Source organism: Rhinoraja longicauda, chromosome 39 (assembly GCF_053455715.1).
Source record: "Rhinoraja longicauda isolate Sanriku21f chromosome 39, sRhiLon1.1, whole genome shotgun sequence".
Classification (NCBI taxonomy): domain Eukaryota; kingdom Metazoa; phylum Chordata; class Chondrichthyes; order Rajiformes; family Arhynchobatidae; genus Rhinoraja; species Rhinoraja longicauda.
Genome location: NC_135991.1, coordinates 6716791 through 6734180, shown reverse-complemented (window position 1 = coordinate 6734180; position 17390 = coordinate 6716791). Strand labels below are relative to the sequence as shown.

General features: G+C 54.0%; 1 protein-coding gene across 1 annotated transcript in view; it reads right to left on the bottom strand.

Annotated features, from left to right (window-relative positions):
• Positions 1 to 16163, bottom strand: part of fam50a (family with sequence similarity 50 member A) — a 29168-nt gene extending 13005 nt beyond the window's left edge. The window contains exons 1-5 of the mRNA XM_078430221.1: positions 16080 to 16163; positions 13235 to 13334; positions 8136 to 8302; positions 5413 to 5489; positions 1217 to 1283 (exon numbers count right to left, since the gene is read on the bottom strand). Of these exons, the coding sequence (XP_078286347.1) occupies positions 1217 to 1283; positions 5413 to 5489; positions 8136 to 8302; positions 13235 to 13314 (391 nt within the window). The 5' untranslated portion in view covers positions 13315 to 13334; positions 16080 to 16163. The remainder of the gene's footprint in view (positions 1 to 1216; positions 1284 to 5412; positions 5490 to 8135; positions 8303 to 13234; positions 13335 to 16079) is intronic.
• Positions 16164 to 17390: the final 1227 nt, after the last annotated feature.

Sequence of the window (17390 nt, the reverse complement as noted above, 5' to 3'; positions counted from 1 at the left end):
CCCACCGAGTCTGTCCGTCCGCACCGACCAGCGATCCCCGCACACTAGTCTAGTGTAGAGATACAGCACGGAAACACAACCCCTTCCACACCGAGTCCGTCCATCCGCACCGACCAGCGATCCCCGCACATTAGTCTAGTGTAGAGATACAGCGCGGAAACACAACCCCATCCCCACCGAGTCCGTGCCGATCAGCGATCCCCGCACTCTAACACTATCATACACACTTGGGACAATCTACAATTATACCAAGCCAATTAACCTGCAAGCCTGCACGTCTTTGGAGAGTAGTCACAGGAAGAACGTGCAAACTCCGTACAGACGGCATCCGCAGTCAGGATGGAACCTGGGTCTCTGCCGCTGTGGTGGTAGCTCTACCACTGTGCCACCGTGCCACCCTAAGTCTTTACCTTGCACTAAACGTTATTCCCTTTGTCCTGTATCTGTACACTGTAGATTGTAATCATGTATTGTCTTTCTGCTGACCGGTTAGCACGCAACAAAAGCTTTTCACTGTACCTCGGTACACGGGACAATAAACTCAACTCAACTGTAACAATAACAGGCCTGGATAGAGTGGATGTGGAGAGGATGTTTCCACTAGTGGGAGAGTCTAGGACCAGAGGGCACAGCCTCAGAATTAAAGGACGTTCCTTTGGGAAGGAGATGAGGAGGAATTTCTTTAGCCAGAGGGTGGTGAATCTGTGGGATTCGTTGCCACAGACGGCTGTGGAGGGCACATGTCAGTGGATATTTAAGGCAGAGATAGACAGATTGTTGATTTGTACGGGTGTCAGGGGTTAGGGCGGAGAGATATATCAGACATGATTGCATGGTGCAGTACAGTTGATGGGCTGAATGGCCTCATTCTGCTCCTAGAACATATCAACTTTCTGCGCTGCATCTCCAAACTAAACAAGAACTAAAACTTTAGACAGACACAAAATGCTGGAGTAACTCAGCGGGACGGGCAGCATCTCTGGAGAGAAGGAATGGGTGAGGAGTAGACCTGATGGGCTGAATGGCCTGCTATGAGTCTGAAGAAGGGTGTGGACCTGAAACATCACCCATTCCATCTCTCGGGAGATGCTGCCTGACCCGCTGAGTTACTGCAGCATGTAGTGTCTACCCATGAGCTATGAAGGTGTGTGACCCAGGGATACATACCCCAGTGTGTGATCGTGACTGGGAGAGGGGGGGGGGGGGGCTGCCTTACTTTTGATTTTCTCCTGCTTGTTGGCCCATTCCTGCCGTAGCTCCTCACGTAGCCTGTTCTCTTCCTCCTGCAGCAGAGAGAGGAGAGAGGAGAGAGAGGGGAGGCCATGATCAGAGCGCCACAAACCTTCGGCCCATCCAGACCGTGCACACCATCAAACACCCGGCCATTGTCAGGCAACTGGACCGTCCTCGTACCAGCTACACGAGTAGTGGACGCAGCCCAGACCGTGGACACCTCCATCTACACCTCACGCTGCCTCGGCAAGGCCAGCAGCCCAGACCATCACGCACACACGCACAAACAAACCAACCTCCCTTCCACCGCCCCCATCTACACCTGACGCTGCCTCGGCAAGGCCAGCAGCCCAGACCATCACGCACAAACAAACAAACCAACCTCCCTTCCACCGCCCCCATCTACACCTCACGCTGCCTCAGCAAGGCCAGCAGCCCAGACCATCACGCACACACAAACAAACCAACCTCCCTCCATCTACACCTCACGCTGCCTCGGCAAGGCCAGCAGCCCAGGCCGTCACGCACGCACAAACAAACCAACCTCCCTTCCATCGCCCCCATCTACACCTCACGCTGCCTCAGCAAGGCCAGCAGCCCAGACCATCACGCACACACAAACAAACCAACCTCCCTTCCATCACCCCCATCTACACCTCACGCTGCCTCGGCAAGGCCAGCAGCAGAATCAAGGACCAGTCTCACCCCGGTCACCCCCTCTTCTCCCCTCTCCCATCGTGCAAGAGGTACAGAAGTGTGGAGACCCACACCTCCAGATTCAGGGGCAGTTTCTTCCGGCTGTTATCAGGCAACTGAACCGTCCTCTCACCAACTGGAGAGCAGTCCTGACCTCCCATCTACATCATTGGAGACCCTCGGACTTTACCTTGCAATAAACGTTATTGCCTTTATTCTGTACCTGTGCATTGTGGACGGCTCACTTGTAATCATGTGCAGTGCTTAGGCTGACTGGGTAGCAGGTAACAAGAAAGCTTTACACTGTATCTCGGTACACGTGACAATAAACTGTATGTGACCAGCAGTGGGTGGAGCTGAGGGCTACTAGTTACTGGTGTGGATGCTGAGGGCCACTAGTAACTGGTGTGGATGCTGAGGGCCACTAGTTACTGGTGTGGATGCTGAGGGCCACTAGTTACTGGTGTGGATGCTGAGGGCCACTAGTTACTGGTGTGGATACTGAGCCCTGACACGTGTCTCCCCCTCTCCCCCTCTCTCCCTCATTCCCACAGCAGGGGGGGGGGCTGTCTGTGACCAGCAGTGGGTGGAGCTGAGGGCCACTAGTTACTGGTGTGGATGCTGAGCACTGACACATGTTTCCGGTCACACTGAGCACACACATGGTTCTGGTGGTGCTGCCATGTAATTGGAAACGACGGCCTGGCCACAGGGTGGGGTCCCTCCAGCCACACACACACATCTGGCCAACAGCTGGCAGCAACACACCCTGCACAGCCCACTGGGGCCGTCACACAGTGCCCAACATCAGCCCTGGCACAGTGTGTGTGTGTGAGTGTGAGTGAGAGAGTGGGGGAAGAGTCAGTGAGGGGGAGAGTCAGTGAGAGAGTGTGTGTGTGGGGTGTGTGTGTGTGTGTGTGGGGTGTGTGTGTGTGTGTGTGTGTGTGTGTGTGTGTGGGGTGTGTGTGTGTGTGTGTGGGGTGTGTGTGTGTGGGGTGTGTGTGTGTGGGGTGTGTGTGTGTGTGTGTGGGGTGTGTGTGTGTGTGTGTGTGTGTGTGTGTGTGTGTGTGTGTGTGGGGTGTGTGTGTGTGTGTGGGGTGTGTGTGTGTGGGGTGTGTGTGTGTGTGGGGTGTGTGTGTGTGTGTGTGTGTGTGCGGGGTGTATGTGTGTGGGTGTGGGTGTGAATGTGTGTGTGAGTGTGTGTGTGTTCGTGTGTGTGTGTGTTCATGTGTGTGTGTGTGTGTATATGAGTGTGTGTGTGTGTGTGTGTGTGTATATGTGTGTGTGTGTGTATATATATGAGTGTGTATATGTGTGTGCGCGCGTGTGAGTGCGTATGAGTGTGCGTGTGTGTGCGCGTGTGAGTGTGTTAATGTGTGTTCGTGTATGTGTGAGTGTGTGTGTATATGTGTGTGTGTGTGTGTGTGTGAGTGTTCGTGTGTGTGTGTGTGTGTGTGTGGGGTGTGTGTGTGAGTGTGTATATGTGTGTGTGTGAGTGTGTATATGTGTGTGTGGGTGTGTATATGTGTGTGTAGAGGCAGATGAGAGGGTGATGAGGGGGAGTGGTGGGGGCGGAGGGGGTTTGAGCACAGGGGCCAGGCGTGGGGTGGAGTGGGGGGACAGCAGTCAGGGGCTGTGGCAGCCACACTCCCGGCTGCTGAATGGAAGCCTTTGTACTGCAGCAAACCACCACCTCCCGCCGAGCTGCCTGACGCCGGCAGAAGCCAGGGGCACTGAGTGTACTGGCTGCCTGCACTCTCCATACAGCCCAAAGCAACGGCCGGCCCTCAAACACCACTCACACAGTGCTGGAGTAACTCAGCGGGTCAGGCAGCATCTGTGGGGAACACGGATAGGTGACGTTTCACACAGTGCTGGAGTAACTCAGCGGGTCAGGCAGCATCTGTGGGGAACATGGATAAGTGTTGTTTCAGTTCGGAAGTGGTGTGAAACGTCACCTATCCATGTTCGCCACAGATGCTGCCCGACCCGCTGAGTTACTCCAGCACTCTGTGAAACATCACCTATCCATGTTCTCCACAAATGCTGCCTGACGAAAGCGAATGGTATGTTGGCATTCATAGCGAGGGGATTTGAGTATAGGAGCAGGGAGGTTCTGCTGCAGTTGTACAGGGCATTGGTGAGACCGCAACTGGAGTATTGCATACAGTTTTGGTCTCCTAATCTGAGGAAAGACATTCTTGCCATAGAGGGAGTACAAAGAAGGTTCACCAGATTGATCCCTGGGATGGCAGGACTTTCAAATGAAGAAAGACTGGATAGACTCGGCTTGTACTCGCTGGAATTTAGAAGATTGAGGGGGGATCTTATAGAAACTTACAAAATTCTTAAGGGGTTGGACAGGCTAGATGCAGGAAGATTTTTTTTGCAATCCAGCATCTGCAGCTCCTTGTTTTGGTATTAGAGATACAGTGTTGAAACAGGCCCTTTGGTCCACTGAGTCCGTGTCAACCAACAATCACCTGTTGACTAGTTCTAGTTATATCACTAGTTCTAGTCCTAGTGTTCTATCCTACGTTCGGGGCAATTTTACCCAAGCCAATTAACCTACAAACCCGCGCGTCTTTGGAGTGTGGGGGAAAACCGGAGCACACTGAGAAAACCCACGCAGGTCACGGGGAGAACGTGCAAACTCCACACAGACAGCACCCGTGGTCAGGATCAAACCCGGGTCTCTGGCGCCGTGAGGCAGCAGCTCTACCACTGCGCTGCCGAGATTAACCAGGCAAACTCATCTCTCCTTATCTGACACCATTTTGTCTCCTTTTCACCTCTAGCCTTTGTCACTTATTTCACCCATCTGCCAATTATTCCCACCACCTGTCATCTGTATCACTTACCATGCCTTGTCCATCTTGCCCCCTCCCCCTCTCCCTGCTCCTCCCTCACTCACCCTACCCCCTCTGTCATCCTCCCCCTCCCTCTCTCCCTGCCCCCCCTCTCCCTCTCTCACCCTGCCCCCTCTACCCTCCCCCTCCTGCTCTCCCTCTCACCCTGCCCCCTTCCTCTGTCATCCCCCACCCTCCCACCCACTCTCCCTCTCGCCCTGCCCCCCTTTCCTTCTAACGCCTTCTCTCCTTCCCACCCTCTTGCCCCTTCCCGTCTCTACTTCTCTGTCTCTCTCCCCCCCCCCCATCCGTCCTCTCCCCCTCCCTCCCTCCCTGACCCCCAGGGACGCTGGCCCTCAGTGCAGAGAGGAGTGTCATTGCCACAGACATGTAGGTTAGACAGTGCCCTCGAGTCAGGTGGTCCTCTCTCTCCCTCCCTCCCACCCCCTCTCCTCAGTTCCAGTCCCATCCCCCTCTACCCCTACCTGACCCCCAGGGACGCTGGCCCTCAGTCTCGAGGGGTGATGCTGCCCGGGACGTGTGGAAGGGGAGTCGGCAACCTCTAAGCCAGGTACCGGAGGAACAGTGAGTGGTTGCACGGCGCGGGAGCCACCATCCGCTCCGGGCTGCCTACCTCGCGGTCCCGATCCGGCAGGAAGCTGGTGTCCACATCCGGGTTTTTCCCCAACTTTCTCTTCTTCACCGGGATGTCTGAAACGGACAAAGAAGGAGAGACAATTACCGGATTGGAGGTGGTTTGGATTCGGGAATCCCAGTTGTATGAACTGGAAGAGCACGGAATGACAGGATGAGGACACAAAAAAACTCAGCGGGTCAGGCAGCATCTGTGGGGAACATGGATAGGTGACGTTTCAGAGTGCTGGAGTAACTCAGCGGGTCAGGCAGCATCTGTGGAGAACACGGATAGGTGACGTTTCACAGAGTGCTGGAGTAACTCAGTGGGTCAGGCAGCATCTGTGGAGAGAGGGAATGGGTGACGTTTCACAGAGTGCTGGAGTAACTCAGCGGGTCAGGCAGTATCTGTGGGGAACATGGATAGGTGACGTTTCACAGAGTGCTGGAGTAACTCAGTGGGTCAGGCAGCATCTGTGGAGAACACGGATAGGTGACGTACAGCGGAGATTCACGGGACTGTTGCCTGGATTGGAGGGCAGGAGATGTAGGGAGGGAGTGGACAGGCTGGGTTTGGTCAGGGGTGACCTTACAGAGGCCTCCATCTCCATCCTGTAACGGGGTAACCATTACTGGCGGCGTGGCACAGCGGGTAGAGCCAATGCCTCACAGCACCAGAGGCCCAGGTTCCATCCTGACCTCGGGTACTATCCGTGTGGAGTTTGCACGTTCTCCCAGTGACCACGTGGGTTTACTCCGGGTGCTCCGGTTTCCTCCCACACTCCACAAAGGCGTGTGGGTTTGTAGGTTAATTGCCCCCGGTGTGTGTAGGATAGAACTAGTATATGGGGTGATGGTCTGTCAGCATCTCACTGGGCTGAAGGGCCTGTTTCCATGCTGTACCTCTGAACAAAACCGCACGCAATACTCCAAGTGCGGCCTGACCAGAGCCCAGTAGAGCTGCATCGTGACTTGCTGACCCGTGTACTCGATGCCCCGACCGATGAAGGCAGGCGTAGCGTCACGCACCGCACGCACGTACACACGCACGCCTTCCCTCCCTCCCTCCCGCTCTGTCTACTTGTGTTGCTGCTTTCAGGGAGTTATGGACTTGGAGCACAGGTTCTTCTGTACATTCAGGGTCTTGCCATTGGCTGTATATTGTAACACCTCACACTTGCTGGGGTTAAACTCCATCTGCCATTTCTCTGCCCGATTCTGTAGCTGATCTACATCCCACAGTCGGTGACCCCAGCAATCTTGCTGTCATGGGCAGAGTTACTGACCAACCCGTCCACGTTTACATGCTAGTCACTGAAACCACAGACAGCAATGAGTGTGTTGTTTCTCCAGCTGCCCCAGAGAGAGCAGGGAAACCTGGCTCCACCACACTGCCCTTTTGTTCCACGTCCCAGAGTCGGCAGCTTCTCAAACTTTCCATTTACTATTTATAACAAAACTCTGGTTACGACAAACCACCCCTCCCACAGTGTGGCATTACTGAGGTACCGCCCCTCACAGCACAGCACAGCGCTCCCTCCTCACCCCCTCCCTCCTCACCGCCCCTCCCACAGTGTGGCATTACTGAAGTACCGCCCCTCACACAGTGTGGCATTACTGAGGTACCGCCCCTCACAGCACAGCACAGCACAGCACAGCGCTCCCTCCTCACCCCCTCCCTCCTCACCGCCCCTCCCACAGTGTGGCATTACTGAAGTACCGCCCCTCACACAGTGTGGCATTACTGAGGTACCGCCCCTCCCACAGTGTGGCATTACTGAGGTACCGCCCCTCCCACAATGTGGCATTACTGAGGTACCGCCCCTCACAGCACAGCACAGCACAGCACAGCGCTCCCTCCTCACCCCCTCCCTCCTCACCGCCCCTCACACAGTGTGGCATTACTGAGGTACCGCCCCTCCCACAGTGTGGCATTACTGAGGTACCGCCCCTCACACAGTGTGGCATTACTGAGGTACCGCCCCTCCCACAGTGTGGCATTACTGAGGTACCGCCCCTCCCACAGTGTGGCATTACTGAGGTACTGCCCTCCCACAGTGTGGCATTACTGAGGTACCGCCCCTCCCACAGTGTGGCATTACTGAGGTACTGCCCTCCCACAGTGTGGCATTACTGAGGTACCGCCCCTCACACAGTGTGGCATTACTGAGGTACCGCCCCTCCCACAGTGTGGCATTACTGAGGTACCGCCCCTCCCACAATGTGGCATTACTGAGGTACCGCCCCTCCCACAGTGTGGCATTACTGAGGTACCGCCCCTCCCACAATGTGGCATTACTGAGGTACCGCCCCTCACAGCACAGCACAGCACAGCGCTCCCTCCTCACCCCCTCCCTCCTCACCGCCCCTCACAGTGTGGCATTACTGAGGTACCGCCCCTCCCACAGTGTGGCATTACTGAGGTACCGCCCCTCCCACAGTGTGGCATTACTGAGGTACCGCCCCTCCCACAGTGTGGCATTACTGAGGTACCGCCCCTCCCACAGTGTGGCATTACTGAGGTACCGCCCCTCCCACAGTGTGGCATTACTGAGGTACCGCCCCTCCCACAGTGTGGCATTACTGAGGTACCGCCCCTCCCACAGTGTGGCATTACTGAGGTACCGCCCCTCCCACAGTGTGGCATTACTGAGGTACTGCCCCTCACACAGTGTGGCATTACTGAAGTACCGCCCCTCCCACAGCGCAGCGCTCCCTCCTCACCTATGATCAGATCCTCGTCCTCACTCCTCAGCTCCTCCTCGAGTTCCTCGTCTTCCCCCTCATCCTCATCATCCTCCTCCTCCTCCTCGTCCAGAGTGAAGGACAAACTCGCAATCTTCCTCTTCTCCTCTTTCTTGCGTTCTCTCTCCTTCTGTTTCTCCAACTTCCTGTCGGACAGAAAACAAGTTGGGGGTCAGGACCAAACGTGGGTGGAGGGAGGGTGCACCGCGCTGTGGGAGGGAGGGGGGGGGTGAGGAGGGAGCGCCGTGCTGTGGGAGGGAGGGAGGGGGGGGTGAGGAGGGTGGGGGGGGGGGGGGGGGACAGAGACCAGCGAGGGGGAGGTAGGGGGGCAAGGCTGAGGCAGGAGCTGTAGATTAGAGATTGCATGGAAACAAGCCCTTCGGCCCACCCAGTCCGTGCCGACCCGTTGACACTAGTTGTTAGTTGTGCCACTTTCTCATCCACTCCCCACACATAGAAACATAGAAAATAGGTGCAGGAGTAGGCCATTCGGCCCTTCGAGCCTGTACACACCGCCATTCAATATGATCATGGCTGATCATCCAGCTCAGTATCCCGTACCTGCCTTCTCTCCATACCCCCTGATCCCTTTAGCCCCAAGGGCCACATCTAACTCCCTCTTAAATATAGCCAATGAACTGGCCTCAACTACCTTCTGTGGCAGAGAATTCCACAGATTCACCACACACGTGGCGGTGCAGCGGGTGGAGCTGCTGCCTCACAGCGCCCAGAGGCCCTGGTACGATCCTGACCAGGGGATCCTCTCCCCTGGGGCCTCCCATGTCCCAAACACCTTCAGAGGTTCACGCTGATAATGTGGCAGTTTGCAGCTTCATTAGTTTTTTGTAAATTACCCTCTTTGTGTGAGGAGTGAATGAGAAACGTGCAGGTTTGTAGGCTAATTGGCTGCTGTAAAATGTAAATTGTCCCTTGTGTGTGCAGGGTAGTGTTAGTGTACGGGGATCACTGGTCGGCGCGGACGGACTCGGTGTGGAAGGGTCTGTGTTTCCGCGCTGTATCTCTGCACTAAACTAGTATGCGGGGATCGCTGGTCGGCGCGGATGGACTCGGTGGGGAAGGGCCTGTTTCAGCGCTGTATCTCTACACTAGACTAGTATGCGGGGATCGCTGGTCGGTGCGGACAGACTCGGTGTGGAAGGGTCTGTGTTTCCGCGCTGTATCTCTACACTAGACTAGTGTGCGGGGATCGCTGGTCGGCGTGGATGGACTCGGTGGGGAAGGGGTTGTGTTTCCGCGCTGTATCTCTACACTAGACTAGTGTGTGGGGATCGCTGGTCGGTGCGGACGGACTCGGTGTGGAAGGGTCTGTGTTTCCGCGCTGTATCTCTACACTAGACTAGTGTGTGGGGATCGCTGGTCGGCGTGGATGGACTCGGTGGGGAAAGGCCTGTTTCTGCGCTGTATCTCTACACTAGACTAGTGTGCGGGGATCGCTGGTCGGTGCGGACGGACTCGGTGTGGAAGGGTCTGTGTTTCCGCGCTGTATCTCTACACTAGACTAGTGTGTGGGGATCGCTGGTCGGCGTGGATGGACTCGGTGGGGAAGGGGTTGTGTTTCTGCGCTGTATCTCTACACTAGACTAGTGTGTGGGGATCGCTGGTCGGTGCGGACAGACTCGGTGGGGAAGGGCCTGTTTCTGCGCTGTATCTCTACACTAGACTAGTGTGTGGGGATCGCTGGTCGGCGTGGATGGACTCGGTGGGGAAGGGGTTGTGTTTCCGCGCTGTATCTCTGCACTAAACTAGTATGCGGGGATCGCTGGTCGGCGCGGATGGACTCGGTGGGGAAGGGCCTGTTTCTGCGCTGTATCTCTACACTAAACTAACTCCACGTAGGGGGGGTTGCAGAACACCCAGAAGCCCACACACGGCCACATGGAGCGCGTGCAGACTCCCCAGGCAGCGGCGGTCGTGGGGATTGAACCAGGGCCTCTGGGGCGGCAAGGCAACGGCTCTACCAGCTGCGCCACCCTCACTGCAAGCCTCATCAGCGGCAGGGCAGGTTAACTCTTCAGCTGACTCCCCCCCCCGGGAAGCATGCCCATGGGATGGGAACCACTTGTTCCATTAACACAGCCCAGCACAGCTGCATGCACTGTGAACCGGGAGGGAGGGGGGGGAGGAGAGAGAGGGGTAGAGGGAGGGAGAGGGAAGGAGTGAGAGTGAGGGAGTGAGGGGGAGAGGGCGAGGGAGGAAGAGAGGACGAGGGAGGAAGAGAGGGCGAGGGAGGGAGGAAGGGCGATGGAGGGAGGAAGGGGGAGAGGGAGGGGGAGGGAGAGAGGGAGGAAGGAAGGGAGGGGGAGAGGGGGAGAGGGAGAGAACATTGTGTGGGCAGGGCAGGGACAGGGAGGAGGGAAACAGAGGCGATAACACACTCCTGGAGGAGTGGGGTGCAGCCAGTGCTGTTCCTTTGTTTGCGAAGGGAAGTGGAGGAGATAATGGTGGAAATAGTCGGCAAGTCCAAGTCACATTTGTGGTAGGGAAACTATTGGAGAGGATTCTCCAGGATAGGATTTACTCCCATTTGGGTTAATTAGAGACAGCTTGGGGACAGTTAGCAATTAGGGTTTTGTACATGTGTAGGAAAAAACTGTAGATGCTGGTTAAAATCAAAGGTAGACACAAAATGCTGGAGTAACTCAGCGGGTCAGGCAGCATCCCGGGAGAGAAGGAATGGGTAACATTTCGGGTCAAGACCCTTCTTCATGCTCTCTCCTGAGATGCTGCCTGACCCGCTGAGTTACTCCAGCATTTTGTGTCTATGAGGGCTTTGTACATGGCAGGTCGTGCTTTACGAACTTGATTGAGTTTTTCAAGGCGACATCAAAGGTGATTGGTGAGGGTGGGGCCCTGCAGGCTGTTTCGTTTACAGCATGGAAACAGGCCCTTCAGCCCATTGAGTCCATGCCGCCCAGCGGCACAAGCACTTTCCTACACACTCTAGGGACAATTTACAATCTTTACCAAAGCCTGTATGTTTTAGGAGTGTGGGAGGAAACCAGAGCACCCGTGCGGCACGGTGGCACAGCGGTAGAGTTGCTGCCTTACAGCGAATGCAGCGCCGGAGACTCAGGTTCGATCCTGACTACGGGCGCCGTCTGTACGGAGTTTGTACGTTCTCCCCGTGACCTGCGTGGGTTTTCTCCGAGATCTTCGGTTTCCTCCCACACTCCAAAGACGTACAGGTATGTAGGTTAATTGACTGGGTAAATGTAAAAATTGTCCCTAGAGTGTGTAGGATAGTGTTAATGTGCGGGGATCGCTGGGCGGCGCGGACTCGGTGGGCCGAAGGGCCTGTTTCCGCGCTGTATCTCTAAATCTAAATATCTAAAACCCACATGGTCACAGGGAGAACGTACAAACTCCGTACAGACAGCACCCGTAGTCAGGATGGAACCCGGGTCTCTGGCGCTGTGAGGCAGCAACACTATCGCTGCGCCACCGTGCCGCCCCAAATGTCACGTCTTACAAACTTGATCTCTGAGGTGGCAACAAAGGAGATTGATGTGAGTGGAGCAGTGGAGGTTGGTCTGCATGGTAAGCTGATGGAGAAAGTTAAACTGCACGGGATTAGCAGTGTGTGAAGAAGGGTCTCCCATTCCTACTATCCAGTGATGCTGCCTGTCGTGCTGAGTTACTCCAGCATTTTGTGTCTACCTTCGGGATTAACAGGGACTAGGCCACATGGATTCACAACTGGCTTATTGATGGAGGGGTGATATTCAGGCTGGAGGTCTGTGACCAGTGGAGTTCCCCAGGGATGTGTACTGGGACCTCTGCAGTTTGTGGAAAGGGCTTTCAAAGTGTACAGCAGGATATTGATCGGTAACAGTTGTGAACGGGGAAATGGCAGATGGAGTTCAATCCTGGTAAGTATAAGGTGTTGCACTTTGGGAGGTCAAATGTCAGGTTAATGGCAAGACCCACAACAGCACGAGTATACAGAGGGATCTTAACATTCAAGTTGATTTATTCACAAAATGCTGGAGTAACTCAGCAGGTCAGGCAGCATCTCGGGAGAGAAGGAATGGGTGACGTTTCGGGTCGAAACGTCACCCATTCCTTCTCTCCCGAGATGCTGCCTGACCTGCTGAGTTACTCCAGCATTTTGTGAATAAATCGATTTGTACCAGCATCTAGTTATTTTCTTATACTACTTAACATTCAAGTTCATCTCTCCCTTAAAATGGTCACGCAAGCAGATATTCAGAAGTGAAAGGAGCAGAATTAGGCCATTCGGCCCATCCAGTCTACTCCGCCATTCATTCCTGGCTGATCTATCTATCTCTCCCTCCTAACCCCACTCTCCTGCCTTCTCCCTGAGTCTGTCCTTCCTGTCCTCCGCTGCCCCCTGCAGCTGATCCTCGCAACTGCAAGCCAACCGCTCTGGAAGAGCAGAAGATAACAGACAAAGTGCTGGAGTAACTCAGCGGGACGGGCAGCATTTCTGGAGAGAAGGAACGCGTGATGTTTCGGACCGAGACCCTCCTTCAGAGGGAAACGAGAGATATAGACGATGATGTAGAGAGATAGAGAACAATTAATGAAAGATGTGCAAACAAGTGACGATGATAATTGAAACAGGGCGTTGTTAGCTGTTTTGTTGGGTGAAACTGAGAAACTGGTGCAACTTGGGTGGGGAAGGAATAGAGAGAGAGAGAGAGAGAGAGAGAGAATGCCGCCGTTACTTGAAGTTAGAGAAATCAATATTCATACTACTGGGGTGTAAGCTGCACAAGTGAAATATGAGCTGCTGTCCTCACAGCCAAAACTAGTGTGTGGGGATCGCTGGTCGGCACGGACGGACTCGGTGGGGAAGGGGTTGTGTTTCCGCGCTGTATCTCTAAACTAAACTACTGTACGGGGTTGATCGCTGGGCGGTGTGGACTCGGTGGGGAAGGGCCTGTTTCCACACTGTATCTCTACACTAAACTAGTGTACGGGGTGATAGCTGGTCGGCATGGACTCGGTGGGCTGAAAGGCCTGTTTTCATGCTGTATTTCTAAACTAAACGTGCTCTGGGCAGCAGATGATGATAATGTGATGTGAAAACTCACAGCAGCAACTCCTTGGACTGCTCCTTCTTGGCCAGTTGTTTCTCCCTCTCTTTCACAAGAGCTTCCTGCTTTGCCTTCATATCATTCAGGGTCACCAACCCTGTGGACACACACAGACAAAGAGAGATGATCGAGAGTGTGGCAAGGAACTGCAGATGCTGGTTTACACCGAGGATAGACACAAAATAGTGAACAGTGAGCGGCCTGGATAGAGTGGATGTGGATGTTTCCACGAGTGGGAGAGTCTCGGACCAGGGGGCACAGCCTCAGAATTAAAGGACGTTTGTTCCTTTAGGAAGGAGATGAGGAGGAATTTCTTTAGCCAGAGGGTGGTGAATCTGTGGGATTCATTGCCACAGACGGTTGCGGAGGCCACAAGTCAGTGGAGATATTTAAGGTGGAGATTGATAGATTCTTGGGTGTCAGGGGTTGTGGGGAGAAGGCAGGAGAATGGGGTTAGGAGGGAGAGATAGATCAGCCATGATTGAATGGCGGAGTAGACTCGATGTGCTGAATGGCCTGATTCTGCTCCTAAAACATATGAACCCTCTGAAGATTGACACAACATGCTGGAGTAAATTGGCAGATCAGGCAGCATTTCTGGAGAACATGGAAAGGTGACATTTCGGGTAGTGGTGTTTAAGAGGCTATTGGACAGGCACATGTTGTAATGGTACAGTTTGTCCAGGCTGTTTCTTTGACACAGAGGGTGGTGGGCGGCTGGAACGCACTGCTGGGGATGGTTGTACGGCTGGGACATTGATGGTACAGTTTGCCCAGGCTGTTTCTTTGACACAGTGGGCCAGGACATTGATGGTACAGTTTGCCCAGGCTGATTCTTTGACACAGTGGGCCGGGACATTGATGGTACAGTTTGCCCAGACTGTTTCTTTGACACAGTGGGCCAGGACATTGATGGTACAGTTTGCCCAGGCTGATTCTTTGACACAGTGGGCCGGGACATTGATGGTACAGTTTGCCCAGACTGTTTCTTTGACACAGTGGGCCAGGACATTGATGGTACAGTTTGCCCAGGCTGATTCTTTGACACAGTGGGCCGGGACATTGATGGTACAGTTTGCCCAGACTGTTTCTTTGACACAGTGGGCCAGGACATTGATGGTACAGTTTGCCCAGGCTGATTCTTTGACACAGTGGGCCGGGACATTGATGGTACAGTTTGCCCAGACTGTTTCTTTGACACAGTGGGCCAGGACATTGATGGTACAGTTTGCCCAGGCTGATTCTTTGACACAGTGGGCCGGGACATTGATGGTACAGTTTGCCCACGTCATTGCTTGTGCTAACTTGTGAGGCAGAGTTGTCAAGGCGACCGTGGCTGGCCGCTGACACCCTTTCACAACATTCAATTCACACTGAATCCTTTCTGCACATTCAGGCCATGGAGAGAATGCTTCTCAGCTGCGGGGGGCGACCGTTCAGTGCAAGCCCACGACAGCTCTGTACAGGAGAATAAGAGCAGGGAGAGGCCACTCGGCCCTCCAGCATGTACTGTCCCTCCCGCCCCGTTCTGTAAAGATGACAGCCCACTGCTCCGGGCCACATTTTGTCTGTGCCAACTCCCGGACACCATCAATTCCCGGACCTTTACCCAACACAGAACAGGACAGCACAGGAACTGGCCCTTCGGCCCACAATGTCCCTGCCGACCTCAGTGCCAAACTAAACCAATCTCCTCTACTCGCACTTCATCCACATCCCTCCAAAGATAGACACAAAATGCTGGAGGAACTCAGCGGGACGGGCAGCATCTCTGGAGAGAAGGAATGGGTGACGTTGCAGGTCGAGACCCGAAACATCACCCATTCCTTCTCTCCAGAGGTGCTGCCTGTCCCGCTGAGTTCCTCCAGCATTTTGTGTCTATCTTGGGTGTAAATCAGCATCTGCAGTTCCTTCCTACACATTCATATCCCTCCATTCCCTGCACATCTTTATGCCTGATCCAAAAGCCTCTTAAATACCATGATCACATCTTTCCCCATCATCACGCGTGTTCCAGTCACTGCGTAAAAATACCTGCCTGCACATCCCCTTTACACTTTCACCCTCACATCTTAAAGCTAAGCCCTCTCGTCTATGACATTTCCACACTGGCAGAAAGCTTCCGGCTGTATACCCTATCTATGCCTGTCATCATTTTATACATTTCTATCAGGTCTCCCCTCAGCCTCTGACGTTCCAGAGAAAACAATCCCAGTCTGTCCAACCTCCTCTGCCCCCCTCTCCAACCTCGCCCTGTAGCTGTGACCCTCTAATCCAACCTCTCCCTGTAGCTGAACCCCTCTAATCCAGGCAGCGTCTGGTAAACCTCCTCTCCACCCTCCTCTCCCTGTAGCTGGAACCCTCTAATCCAGGCAGCGTTCTGGTAAACCTCCTCTCCACCCTCTCCCTGTAGCTGAACCCCTCTAATCCAACCTCTCCCTGTAGCTGTGACCCTCTAATCCAGGCAGCGTCTGGTAAACCTCCTCTCCCTGTAGCTGTGACCCTCTAATCCACCCTCTCCCTGTAGCTGTGACCCTCTAATCCAGGCAGCGTTCTGGTAAACCTCCTCTCCACCCTCTCCAGAGCCTCCTCATCCTTCCTGTAATGGGGTCGACCAGAACTACACACAATACTCCAAATACAGCCAAAGCAAAGTTCTGTAGAGCTGCATCGTGACTTGCTGACTCTTGTACTCAATGCCCCGACTGATGAAGGCCTTCTTCACCACTCTGTCTACCTGTGTTGCCACTTTCAACGAGCTATGGACTTGGAGCCCAAGATGGCGAGTGGGTGCTGGCCCTGGGGCATAGGGTCAGGGCGGCTGCAGGGCCCTGGGACTTACCCACGGTACTGGACTTGAGCTCGGCTTCCACCGCATCGTAGTGAGTGGAGAACTTCTTGTCGATGTTTGACTTCACCAGATTATCCTGCAAGAGGTGTAAACAAAACTCCATCAGTGAAGCTGCCCTGGTTTACCCACCCGCCCCCCACACCCTCACGCAGGGAAGACTCTTTCACCAAACACATAAGGTCATGAGGAATCGGACTAGAATCAGGCCATTCGGCCCATCGTCTACTCCGCCATTCAATCATGGCTGATCTATCTCTCCCTCCTAACCCCATTCTCCTGCCTTCTCCCCATAACCCCTGACACCCGCACTAATCAACAATCTATCTCTGCCTTAAATATCTCAATAGACAATAGACAATAGGTGCAGGAGGAGGCCATTCGGCCCTTCGAGCCAGCACCACCAATCAATGTGATCATGGCTGATCATCCACAATCAGTACCCCGTTCCTGCCTTCTCCCCATACCCTCTGACTCCGCTATCCTTAAGAGCTCTATCTAGCTCTCTCTTGAATGCATTCAGAGAATTGGCCTCCACTGCCTTCTGAGGCAGAGAATTCCACAGATTCACAACTCTCTGTCTGAAAAAGTTTTTCCTCATCTCAGTTCTAAATGGCCGACCACTTATTCTTAAACTGTGGCCCCTTGTTCTGGACTCCCCCAACATTGGGAACATGTTTCCTGCCTCTAACGTGTCCAACCCCTTAATAATCTTATACGTTTCGATAAGATCTCGCTCATTCTTCTAAATTCCAGTGTCTAGTCGCTCCAGTCTTTCAACATACGACAGTCCCGCCATTCCGGGAATTAACCTGGTAAACCTACGCTGCACGCCCTCAATAGCAAGAATATCCTTCCGCAAATTTGGAGACCAAAACTGCACACAGTATTCCAGGTGCGGTCTCACTAGGGCCCTGTACAACTGTAGAAGGACCTCTTTGCTCCTATACTCAACTCCTCTTGTTATGAAGGCCAACATTCCATTGGCTTTCTTCACTGCCTGCTGTACCTGCATGCTTCCTTTCAGTGACTGATGCACTAGGACACCCAGATCACGTTGTACGTCCCCTGTTCCTAACTTGACACCATTCAGATAATACTCTGCCTTCCTATTCTTACCACCAAAGTGGACAACCTCACACTTATCCACATTAAACTGCATCTGCCATGCATCCGCCCACTCACACAACCTGTCCAAGTCACCCTGCAACCTCATAGCATCTTCCTCACAGTTCACACTACCACCCAGCTTTGTATCATCTGCAAATTTGCTAATGGTACTTTTAATCCCTTCATCCAAGTCAT